This window comes from Hippoglossus stenolepis, chromosome 22 (assembly GCF_022539355.2).
Source record: "Hippoglossus stenolepis isolate QCI-W04-F060 chromosome 22, HSTE1.2, whole genome shotgun sequence".
Classification (NCBI taxonomy): domain Eukaryota; kingdom Metazoa; phylum Chordata; class Actinopteri; order Pleuronectiformes; family Pleuronectidae; genus Hippoglossus; species Hippoglossus stenolepis.
In genome coordinates, this window is record NC_061504.1 from 15,577,165 (window position 1) to 15,589,435 (window position 12,271).

General features: G+C 47.4%; 2 protein-coding genes across 3 annotated transcripts; one reads left to right on the forward strand and one right to left on the reverse strand.

The window, feature by feature from the left end:
• Nucleotides 1-2: 2 nt before the first annotated feature.
• On the forward strand, nucleotides 3-2,542 carry LOC118101361 (transcription termination factor 2, mitochondrial). Of its 2 annotated transcripts, none has more exons than XM_035147046.2 (2): nucleotides 3-143; nucleotides 1,071-2,542. In XM_035147046.2, the coding sequence occupies exon 2, from the start codon at nucleotides 1,084-1,086 to the stop codon at nucleotides 2,221-2,223; it is 1,140 nt and encodes a 379-aa protein (XP_035002937.2). In that variant the 5' UTR covers nucleotides 3-143; nucleotides 1,071-1,083; the 3' UTR covers nucleotides 2,224-2,542. The 2 variants fall into 2 exon arrangements, with proteins under 2 accessions (XP_035002937.2, XP_035002938.2); XM_035147047.2 differs by having other exon boundaries at nucleotides 55-143; nucleotides 1,051-2,542.
• A 436-nt stretch (nucleotides 2,543-2,978) lies between these two features.
• LOC118101359 (cryptochrome-1) lies at nucleotides 2,979-12,213 on the reverse strand. The gene is made up of 14 exons (XM_035147038.2): nucleotides 11,349-12,213; nucleotides 7,169-7,277; nucleotides 6,917-7,059; nucleotides 6,620-6,804; nucleotides 6,425-6,513; nucleotides 6,074-6,214; nucleotides 5,624-5,935; nucleotides 5,382-5,533; nucleotides 5,070-5,272; nucleotides 4,549-4,665; nucleotides 4,332-4,424; nucleotides 4,142-4,219; nucleotides 3,910-4,014; nucleotides 2,979-3,775 (listed from the first exon to the last, which is right to left on the reverse strand). The coding sequence occupies exons 1-13, from the start codon at nucleotides 11,504-11,506 to the stop codon at nucleotides 3,914-3,916; spliced, it is 1,881 nt and encodes a 626-aa protein (XP_035002929.1). The 5' UTR covers nucleotides 11,507-12,213; the 3' UTR covers nucleotides 2,979-3,775; nucleotides 3,910-3,913.
• Nucleotides 12,214-12,271: the final 58 nt, after the last annotated feature.

A 12,271-nucleotide genomic window follows, 5' to 3' on the forward strand; every position in this document is an offset into this window, starting at 1 on the left:
CCGCTGGCTGCGGGCGGGGGCGGTCACATGTCTCGCATGTGTTCCTCCAACGACTCCGCCCCTCCCCGCGTGCGCTGCTTACTAAAGCGGGGGCAGTGGGTGTGACACATCGAGGACACCTCCAGCTGCAGCTCCTCTCTCTGGTAATAACAACACTTTCATTTAAAATTCTCACATAAACAACATTAGTTTCCTGAAACCTCGTGTTTTACAGGCGTGTTTGTGTTGTTGTGCGTGTGTCTGCTGCACAACAACACAACATGCATCACGTGAGGAACAGTGTGTGTCTGTTCCAGCCCGTGAGGACAAAGCGGTTGTGCTGTACACTCAGTACTCTGTGTACTCGCAGCGTGCGTGTGGCTTCCACACGCACACAACCTCAGTGTTACGCTTTTAATTGGGCGTTAAACGAGGTCACTGTTTGGTTCTGGAGTGAAATCAAGTCCAGTTTTTAGATTAATTTAGATCTGTTTTTTATAATGAGTGAGTTATTTATATATTGTTGCACAGAGATGCTGGTGTGCAGGAATTCACAGGATTCACCAGATCAAACTGAGAAGTTGTGACATTATTAAAAGCAAGAAGGAGATATCTCTTTTAAAACATATGTACCGGCTCATTAACCATGCATTGGAAATAAAATACACAAAACCCCATAATGCACCGAGGGGAACAGTATGTGTGGCAGAGAAGTGAAATTATTTAGTAGAGAAGAAAATATCTCTGTTACACATGTAAAAATACGTGGCTTTTTCTGAATTCACTCGTCCCTGCTTTTTAAATAATAATTACAATGTACAAGTGATGTCCTTTTCCTCTATTCTGAGATGTTATTGGCCAGATATACAATCAAACAGTTGTTAAAATATCCCTCTGACTATATGAACACTGATGTATTAGACTGCACAAAGTTTATGAAGGTGTACCTAATAAAAAGACATGGAAATGTCTTGTTTTTAAGGAGTTAAAAGCCAAAGAAGATGTAGACTTTCTCACACTTTTTAAAACTTTAATAGTTTTGGATGCACTTCTATTTCCCTGTGCTTATAGATCTTTTATTCTTTGTGCAGATCCGCTTCGACGATGCTCCGTGTCACCACTGCGTCCCTGTGCACCTCCTGTCAGAGGATGAGGCTGCTCCTCCCTCCCTCCGCCTTCAGCTCCACGGCGTCTCCTCCCAATAGAAGAGTGGAGAACCAGCAAACCGTGGCCTCCCTCTACGAGCTGTCAGTGGACATCCGGAAGGTGCGCAAGTTCAAGGGCTGGGTCCTGTCCGAGGGCTCCGCGTACGTGTCTGAAACGGCCGACCTGTTGAGGGACATGGGGGCAGATCCACCAGCGGTCGCCCGGATCCTGGAAACTCACCCCGAGGCCGTCCTGTGTCGACCAGAGGATGTGGCCGCCCAGAGAGACCTCTGGGTGTCCGTGTGCCCCAACAGGCGTGAGCTGATGAGCATCATCGAGAAGTTCCCAGCATCCTTCTTCACGCTAACTAACCACAGCAACCAGAGGGCCAACATCCTCTACCTCCAGAGCCTTCGCCTCAGCAATCGGATCATCGGCAAGCTGATGGCGAGCGCCCCGCACACCTTCAGTCGACCGGTGGAGCGCAACAAGGAGGTCATCCACACGCTGAGGGAGACCTACCTGGACTTGGGCGGTGATGAGGACAACGTGCGGGTTTGGCTGCAGAAGCTCCTGAGCCAGAACCCGAGCATCCTGCTGCGGCCCGCTGAGGGGTGGAGGGACAGTCTGGGCTTCCTCCGGGAGCAGGGCTTCACCACGGAGGAGCTGCTCTGCCTGGTCTCCAGCCTCAGGGCCTCCATCGCCGAGCTGCAGCCCGAAGCCATGCGGCACGCGCTGGCCTACATCGAGGAGGTTCTCGCCTGCTCCGAGGACGAACTCAAGGAGACAGTGATCCGCTGCCCGGCCATTCTGCACTTCACCCTGCCCACTCTGGTGGGGCGGTTCCAGGGGTTGATGGACGTCGGAGTGAGCATGGAGCAGGTGAAGGAAACGCCCAACGTCCTGGAGCTCACCACGCAAATCGTGCTTTACCGTATCCAGAAGTTGGCGTCCTACGGGTACGACGTGTGCTCCGGCAGTTTGGATGTTATTATCGGAACCAAGAAGGACTTTGAGATGAGTTACGTGAAACTGCACCTCAGACAGCAGAGGCCGCTCTTTAACCCTGTGGCTCCGCTCAGGTCTGCTGAGGACTGAGTGTCTGCATGTGACTCTGCACCGGGCTGTGAATGATGGGAAATGGGAATGTTATTTACTCCTGATTGTAAAAAGAGACGCACAGATTTATCTTCTTCCTCCGGCAATACAAACATGTTTAGGCCGTAATCATGTTGGTTTGATTTTATGCTGAAGGCTCCATGATTGTTTTATAATCTTTTTAAGATGTAGTAGAGAAATATAAAAGTACTGTATGAAAACAAGTGCCACAAACTGTCTATTAAAAGTAAGATAAAGGTGTATTGATGATTGTGACACCTGAACTCAACAGATGAGCAATAAATGTCAACATCTGTTACGTCTTTTAATTTCTTTCTTCAGTGTCAAACTAACGGTGAATTCACGTAGTTGTTGTTCTGACTTCAGTTTGTTTGTGCTTTAAAATCAGAATGTGTTAAAACATGGACGCTGTAAACAACGTGTGATATTTGGGTGTTTAGAGCGTTTGAATAACACCTTGAAATATCTTTCAAATATCATTTGAAGGATTATGGCAAAAATAAATGTTGAGGTGTAACAGGCACATAAATATAAATGTATATAAGGTGACTGTGACCTTTGACCTCTGAAATCCAATCAGTCCATCTTTGAGTTCAAGTGACAACTGGTCCAGTTTTTAAAAAAATTCTCACAGGCAGACTTATCTCATGTTTTAAGAGGTGATGTCAGAGAAGATTAAAATCTAGATTTATTTAATGATTTTCAACTCCATCAAATAAACAGACTGAAACCGATTGTATATTTAACCCACTTTTAATGAAACAAGCAGATTGAGCAGTTCTCTCAAGTGGTACATTTATTTGGAAATATACAGGGGGGGGGGGACCATGATATGAAGACTCCTCATTCCTGTCGTGTAGTGTTGAAATACCACCGACAAGTACGATACGATGACAGTTACTGTCGCACAGATATCGCCTCTGCAGCGGTGAGGAATAAGATGAGCCAGCTCGAGACGCTTCTGTGGATAAATACTTCAGATGGTTTGAAAATGGCCGGCAGCTGTTTTAGCACAGATACAAGATTTATAACCGGTTTTTTTTTTGTGGTTTTTTTGGGAATGGACGTTCTATAAATGCTTGAATTTTTATTGAAAATCTTCCAAAAAGAAATGTCCATTCCCAATGATTTCTCATATCAAAAATATATATATATATCAGTGGGTCTATGGGGGGAAGGGGGGTGTACACAAAGAGAGAAAACACACATACAAAATTCAAATATGTACAAGTTGTATGTGAGCTGAAATTAGCAAATTCATTATATACAAACAAGGACGTTTGTCCCGGCAATATTAACCCAAAGACGAGCACAGCGTAGCAGCCTCTCCAGTGACAGCACCGGCCAGGCCGCGCTGTCCAAATGAGAATATACAGTCCGATTTACTGGAGACGCTGAGACTCGTCAGTGTGTTTTAATGACGGGGTCGTTTCCTCCTGAAGGTGAGATCATGCGACGTTGTAGTGCTTTCACGAAAAAATGTAGCGTCCACGTGTTGGCTGTTCGCTCGCCATACGTCTGCAGACACTTTCTGTGTGGAGAGAGAAAAGAAGAAAGGATGAACATCTGAGCTTTAGAGCCACTTGAGGAGCTTTAACTTTCCCACTTTCTGTCACATTCTTCTTTCCTCCTATAAACACTTTAGGTCAGATCCTGTTTACTCACCTCTCTAGTGAGTGCTCTGCCTCTGGAGTTTGGAGCTTTTGCCGTTTCCAGAGTCCTCGTTGTGACGTTTGCCGCTGGTCTGAGTGATGGAGTGGTGTTCAAGCCCTGGAAAGTACAACAGCACAGGTCAGAAAAACAGTTCACTATTACCACCTTAGATATAAGACACAAATATTAAAGTTAAAAGCGCGATGACACAGACTGCAGTTCTGACGGACCTATCAGTACGCACCTTTCTGAATGACAGGGGCAGGAATCTGCTGGCTGCCTTGAGTGTAACACATCACACTGGAGCTGGTGCCGGCGTAACCTGGAACCAACAAGCACGAGTCACGAGTTAGCTGAGATGTTATGAGGCCTCAACAACAGATGGATGCATGATAAGTCCACAGAGAAGACTGGATTAGACGTGAGCTCCTCACCCTGCTGATGTGTGCTGGTTTGCTGATCCCCCTGCAGGTACAGCATGACGCCGCTTTGCCAGTCTCCCTGGGAGTGAACCGGCATCCGGTAGCCTGGAACCAAAGAGAGGAAAGAGCTCTTGATCATGGATATAACTTAGCTGCAGGTAACTACGAGGAAAGTTTTGAGAAATCCAGGAGTTTTGGAGAGTGGGAGAGGAGGGGGTGTGTCTCTTACCGGACGCAGGTGCGGCATCATGAGTGGCCTCAGCGTGAAATCCCATCCCGTCTGAGGAGGCTTCGCCGGCACTGTTGCCGTTACCATTGGAGTTGGAGGGAACTGTCGCCAAGAGGCCTGAGGACACAGACAACATCACGGCAAGTTTAATACGACAGACTCAAATCAAGATGGATCAGATGCTTTAGTTGAGCCAGACTACAGACCAGAATATCAACTGGTTCTTTATATCCTGGATGTCAACACCTGCCTAATGTTGGTTTAACCAGCATCACTGTCTAACTCTACACTTCACATGATTCCTTCACATAATCAACGCTCTACATGGAAGGATCCCCTGAAGGAGACTTTTCCTGAGACCTCATCACAAAAGTCAACATCTGAAGTCAAAATAAAATACACCTGTGTTAAAAATGCCACGTCTTCAAATACCTACACCCTGCTATGTACAGTCTGACCTCACAGGCGATGTTCCTGCTTCATATTAATATCAGACATGTCTGAGAGAAGTGGGTCCTCACCGAGGCCCCGGTAACAGGAGAGCTGCTGGTAGATCTGTTTCATGCGCTCGATGTTGAGGCGGCTGGCTTCTGCGTGGTGCACCATGGGCTTCGGGTAGTGGACTCCAATAATACACTTGGCTGCCTTCTGTACAGTCTCCGGAGCGTTCCAGGGATCATAAATATACTTGGCTGGAAACCCTCGCAGAATGGGCAGGTAGCGCCTGAGTGAGGAGACCAAGAGGTTTAGTCAGTGACGTCCATGTTACATGTAAAATGAGTTTGTTTAAAAGTAAATCATTTTAACCAGCACATCAGATCAGATTATCTCACCGTATGTAGTCTCCGTTGGGGTCGGTGCGTCGGCCGAAGCCCACAGGACAGTAGCAGTGGAAGAACTGCTGGAAGAAGGAGCTGCAGCTGAGCCACATCCAGCTGCCTGCATTCACGCTCCAGTCCGCATCCAGCAGCAGCTCCTCAAACACCTGAACACACACAAGCCTCAGGTTAACCCACAAACACAAATGTTTATATCTATCCCTAAACTCCTGTCCTGTTGAATCGACATGGCCTACCTTCATGCCCTCCTCCCAGCTGATCCACAGGTCTCCTCTGGTCAGGAAACAGGCCACGGCGTGCCGCGCCAGGTGGTGGATCCAGCCCTCCTGCCTCAGCTGCGTCATGATGGCGTCGATCCAGGGGAAGCCTGTGCGGCCCTCCGCCCACTTGGCCAGCGCCTCCGCGTTGCGGTCCCAGGGGATCTGGACACAGATGGGGTTGCTCTCCATCTTGTCGAAGCACGGGTTGTTGGTGGCCGCCGTGTAGAAGAACTCTCGCCACAGCAGCTGACCGTAGAGCGAGAGAGGAGGGGAGCTGTTCTTCTTCACCTAGTGGGGTTGGAGAAGAGGATAGAACCATGAGAAATTTGATCCTTGATCCACAGATTTTAAAGTAATCATATTTGGGTAATTTGTTGGACAGAACCAGAGCTGTTCTTCTATGTTGAGAGACGTTCACTGACGTACCTTCTTGTAGAGATCGGTGAGTTTGAAGTAGAAGAGACGGCAGGAGAGGCAGCCGAAGCGCAGGTACGGGCTGAGGCCTGTCGGGCTGGCGAGCAGCGAGTTGGCGTTCATTCTGGGACGCTCGAAGTTGGCAACCCACGCCTGATGAAAAGAGTAAAGGGATCAGATATGACCATGCAGGACAGCAAGGTTCCCATCCAGGCTGTCATGTTCGGAGAGGAACAGCCAGAGCATCTACAACCTTGTGTTACACAGCTGTAAAACCTTTCACAGACTAAACTAAGGAATTATTAGAAATCAGCTGTAACTGGACAATAGGTTAAATGCTTTTTTTTTCATTCTTTGTCTTACCTTCCTCTCCAAATGCCTCTCGAGTCGTGTGAGGGCTTCAGTCTCTCCCCCCGGCCACACAGCGGAGGACAGACCCTCAGTGTCGAAACCTGCAGGAAAACATTAGAAACAACACATTAAAATCTAGGCTGCACTTTAGAATTTCTTTATACATTATATGTGATCCTGTTTTTACGTCTCTATGGCTCCACTCACCAAGCTCCTCCAGGGAGGGGACCCCGAACTTGTCATCATGGTCGTCGGACAGTGGAGTAGCGCATTTCCCCATGATGTCAGCGGTGATGGACTCCGCAGGCACCTCCACTGCCTCCATACGACTGATGAGGGTCTGGAACCGCTTGTAGGTGAGAGGGGACTGACCCCCATTCAACTCTATGATCCTGGAGAGGAAATCAGAACAAGAAAGAGTCAAGGACCTCGAAGATACTTAGATAGAAACACACAGGTGGTTTTACAGATGCTAATGCAGTTGCTGAGGTGATATCGACTCACTTGTCCAGGACATAGAGTGTGTGCGAGGTTCGAACCGTCACCTCCACTCCGGCCTCAGAGGCCAGCTTCTTGATCGCTGCATCTCGCTCTTTCCCAAAGGGCTCAGAGTCGTACTCATAAGACAGGCGAGAAATCTTCCATTCCTGGAGAACAAGGATTAATAACAATACTAATTAATAAAGTTAAGTTGAAGTGAGATGACTTGATGATTTATGGTCAAAGCACGCTGGCGCTCTCAGGTAAACGTGTCACCTTGAAAAGTCTGGGAAAGACATCCGTGGGTTGGCCTCGAATCACAAACAGACGGGAGTTAAGCTTTCGAAGGCTGGAGTCCAAGTCCTCAAGACTCTGCAGTAAGAACCTGGAGGAGGATAAGAACAGAGTGCGGTTAAAAATAGAGCCCGACCAAAGACATGAACTCGAATGACGTTAAACTTGGAAGAGGGGACATCGTGTTCCTGACAGTCAAAGTTTAAAAGATAAACTATTCTGTTTGAACATGGAGGAGGGATCCATCTCGTGCTGGGTTTGACAAGACAACAAGATAAACGCAGCACTTTCGTGTCAGCCCAGACTTTGATGTGCAAATGCATGCACCAAAATCTCATCAGGACCACCCACGCTCAGACACAGTGTGTGTTTGCAAAGTGCAGGCACAAAGAGCGTCTCCCAGAGTCAGTGACCTAGTTCAACGTGTTCTGCTGTTTTCCTCCACAGCGTGTGACAGAAGCACAGACGCTGGTTCCGGTTACATGACTCCGGCACATTAGCATAGAGCTGACATGTGAATATGCAGATTTGTTCCCCAAAATTACATAAATCCTGCTCAGCAACAGCCAGTTCTCCTCGTCTCGTCCTCGTGGGAGCCAAATTCTAAACCACTGACATAACACGTTGCTTTAAATTACATCTGTTATCACTATCTGCAACTAGTTCGATGATGGATTCATTCTTTCAGTCGACAGCAAAGATCCACAAAAAAGGTTTTATTCAATTTTTAGAGCTTGTATTGCACTTGAGTTTTTTATCTTTTGAGATGAATGTAAACATCAACAGAGCGGCAGTAACATGGTGCTTCCCGTGCTGTTGCTATAGGAACCAAAGTTCGCAGGTGGAAGCTTCCTCTTCCTTTCAGCTCTACTCATGTATTACACTGATAAGATGAAGGCCTGTGGTGTGAGTGCCCAGCTCTCCCTCTGCTGTTTATTAGTCAGTGTCATTTTAAAAAAGCAAAGACGATAATTTTCAACTCATTCATGAATGTTCATGGTTCCTGTGAGAGCGGCTGGATGGACGTTATCTCTCAGCATCATAAAGAGCCACCGAGAGTCGAAATCAAAACAGAGCTGAGGAGAATTAAGATGAAGGTGTAGATAAAAGCCCTGCTGAGGAATAACGAGATCAGAAATCAAGCAGAACATAACAGTCGCAGTTTGTTGTGCAACCAAATAGGGTCAGATTGCGTCTCACTGATAAATAACACAGGACACAAAAAGCGTTATCGTCTTTTCTTTGAGACTCTGAAGCTCTGTGAATGAGACTGAATTATATGATGGTAATGTTTGTTATGATAATACTTCTGCACCACTTTTAAACAGTTCCACTGCTACACCGTCACATCTGGAAGCGGTTACAGTCGCAGTCTTATCTGATGGCCACTGAGCAGCAGCCTCACACCTCAGCCCAGATCCATCCAGCCAGTCCGGGGATTGAGTGTGAGGCCACTAACTGTGTCAGCTGCTCCAAGGTCAGTGTGAGGCGGCCGAGCAAGACTCAGACCATGTGACTCCAAAATAATAGAGGTGATCTCATGTCCAACCCCCCCCTGTCCATTTGTTTGTTTGTTTGTTTGTCAGCAGGATTATGCAAAAACTAATGTATGGATTTCCATGAAACTTGGTGGATGGAACATGGGCCAAGAAAGAACTCATTAAAGTTTGGTGTAGAACCAGAGAAAGGGTCAGTTTAGTTTCACCGACTTCATATTTCATATGATCTCTACGAAAAAGAACGAATCAGGCATATTCAGGGGACTGACATCTATGGCTGTTCTATCCTCGTTTCTCCTGCTGTCACAGGGGCACTCCGAACCTCCTACTTGTGATAAACACTCTTTTATGGAGGGACTCCGCTCTAATTACATCCTCGTGAACTTCTTCTATATGACGTTAAGGACTTTCATGATCATGGCCCACCCAGATTCAGGTTCAAATGCATATCAGATGTTCACAGTGCGCTCACAGTTGTGCTGCTGATCCCCAGAGATAGTTGGGGTCTCTTGCCGCAGCAGGAGAGCAGAAGTAGGTCGAAACAAAAAGACGAGGAAGACGGGAGGTTTACGACTAACACAGTAACCTACTTGCGCCACATGGGGGGGGGGAGAGACGTGAACAAGAGCTACTTACAGAGGCTGAATAATGTAGCCGGCTTTTACTGCCTTCAGCACAGGAAACGATTTCCTGCTTTGGAGCGATGCATAATGCAGGATATCAACAGTGGCACATTATAACTCAGCTTTGATTAAAGCAAACATTCAACGACACGCTAGTGCACCATTATTTTATATGGCTGCTCCAGTGAATATCAATTAGAGCTTCTCTGCAGGTTTTAACATCGACTTCCACTCTTCAATTGTAAAAACTAATTCTCAACCCAGAGGTAAAAACAGCGCAGAGAAGAACTGCACTGAGAAAATCTTTTATGAGTCTGATCAAACAAGATTTAAATCCCCTGACTGTATTTGTCTTTTCATATTTTCCAACCTACTTAGAGATTAAGGGTTTTAATATTTCATTTACATGTCTGCTTTGTGCATAAAAAACGAAATAAGGGAACAGGAATCAGGGCATTGGGAGTGATCTACGTGCAAGCGCTGCATCACCCCCGGCTGAAGTTACATAACTGTGTAAGCATAACAGGGATGCTCCATAACAGGCGCGTGTTTGCTGCTGCTGTCCTACTCTCCCAGTGACGGCATGGGAGCGCAACGTTATTCAGGCTGCACAGCAGGAGAGGAAACAGGAGCCGCCGGCGACACAGCCACTGTCCTGTGAACCTCAGGAGCCCTTTCATTCAACATCTGCATGCGTCGACCAATAGGTCCTCCAGCCTTGTAGACAAAAAACTGTCCACCAACATTGTTCTTATCTCTGTCACGTGAGCCTGTAAAGCTCCATGCACTTGAAAGGTCTATAATGTCATACCGGCCACAGTGGGGGGTCTGTGAACAAGCTGCGGACCCTTAACAGGAAATAGTTTGGAAACTGATTCTGTGAGAGACGTGTGCAGCCATAAACCATCCAACTAAAATCCCATTATGCCCTGAAGCTCGAAAGACCTGAATCCATTTTGGGGGAAATTACAGTCTAGTAAGAAGAAGAGGATCAACACATCAAATGACTGTTTACCAATCTGAGATCCCACTCACCTTTTCAGGAGGAGGGAAAAGTAAATATCATAAATGATGTGGGTTGTCACCGCCCAGCACTTGATGTGACTATGTAGCTGCTATAATTGATGTTTCCTCTGTTCTTGAGTTGTTTTTATTTAATTGTGATTGCTAGGTTAGAATTAGAGTTTCAGGTACTAGTACATGTAATGAGATAATGGAGGGGTGCCACCCACATAGGTGTGTGTGTGTGTGTGTGTTACTCATTCAGAAGACTTAATCCATTTCTAAACTCCTTTTCGCTTCAAATCCTCATTATTATCACAACCTGACCAGATTCTCCTCACGTGCCAGAACAAGCTTAATTTACAGTGCAGAATGCACCTGATCCACAGCGGTGCCCCAGATTATCTGTTACATGCACTCTGGAGTACGTTGTGCTCGTGTGTCTCAGCGTGACTGGAAACACGAGGTCTGAAGCACTCCCTTAAGTCGTCCTTCACAACAACAAGCATCACAGTCACAATACAGCCACTGAATTATTATGTTTTCAGACAAATCTACTATAGAATCTAAAAATAGAAATGTTCTGCAAGTGTTTGACAGCTTTGACCCAACTTTAATCTGACTGACAATCCACAGATAATCAATGTGGCATCATAAGAGAGAAGGAGAAGACATATCAGAGACACTGAGACCAAAACTGACATTAATTGACCTGACTGCCAATTTACACTATTATTTCAACAACCAATTAAGACATGAGCAAAACAAAAGGCCTATTTGTGCATCTTCAACCTTGAACTGAAATGCCCCGAAAGCCAAGTGCATACACTAACCAGCAGCTGCACATTACATCTGTGTTGCATTGGAACAATTTGTCATTTCCTACATTTTTGTGGAAGGAATCAGTGACTGACGATGAGCACACCACCATGCGACATGTGCATGGGGTCATGTGTGCACGGTGCAGCTCTTGTGTGTGTGTGTGTGTGCATGTCTATGTGTGCACGGTGCAGCTCTCGGTATGAACCGGTGTCTCACCTCCACCGGTTGATCCCGACGTTGGAGGATCCGGCGAACCAGGGGTCGAGGATGTAGATGCAGCGCACAGAATCCGCCCCCTGCAGGGACTCCTTGAGGGCCGGGTTGTCGTGCAGCCGCAAGCCCTTCCTGAACCAGTGGATCGTGTTAATGACCATTACTCGACTGGACGAGTCCTGTGTTTGGAATCTCCTTCGAGGATGAGGATCTGGAACTGCTCCCTCCTCTTCTATCCCCGACGATGAAGAAGTCCCTGTGTGCTAAATTCAATCTGTTTTCAGCTGTTTCAACAATGAGCTTCTCTGAAGTTAACCTTGCTCTAACAGAACCTTTTCCATAATGTCGAAGGTCTTATAAGTCGACGGCTGCTGAACCATTTGGCCTCAGGAGGCTGCTGTCCGGCGGGCTTTAGGACCGCGCGGTGCGGATGGAGCCCGGGCTGGTTGTATAACTTGTTATTGTGAAAATGGAGGAAAACGTTCCAATTAACAATTAACAATTAACGACGCAGAGATGAGCGAGGGTTTCTCTCCGGGACCGTGAAGAGAGAAGAGCCTGAAACCAGCTCCTGTGCACGGGGGGACACGGTGAAGAGGACCCGGCTGCTCCCCGCTCCACAGCTGGGTTATGTAAACACAGATCCTGGAGGTGGCTCCCGGGCGGATGCGTCGTCTCCTGCGGGGACTCAAAGCTCCGTGAACGGCCTCGACAGCTCCGCGGGTTCCGTGGGACTCGTGTCCGTCAGCTGTCGAGAGGAGGAGGGATTCGAGCTGCGATGTCGCGCTGATGACAACAGTTCGACTGCGATTCACCCGCTGGACCACCTCGCCGCACGCTGCAAGCACTGACGCCGCCCCCAAACAGCTGACGCACGCGGCTGCCCGGGTGCTGTGATTGGCCCGCGTCGCTGCGTGCGTGTACGA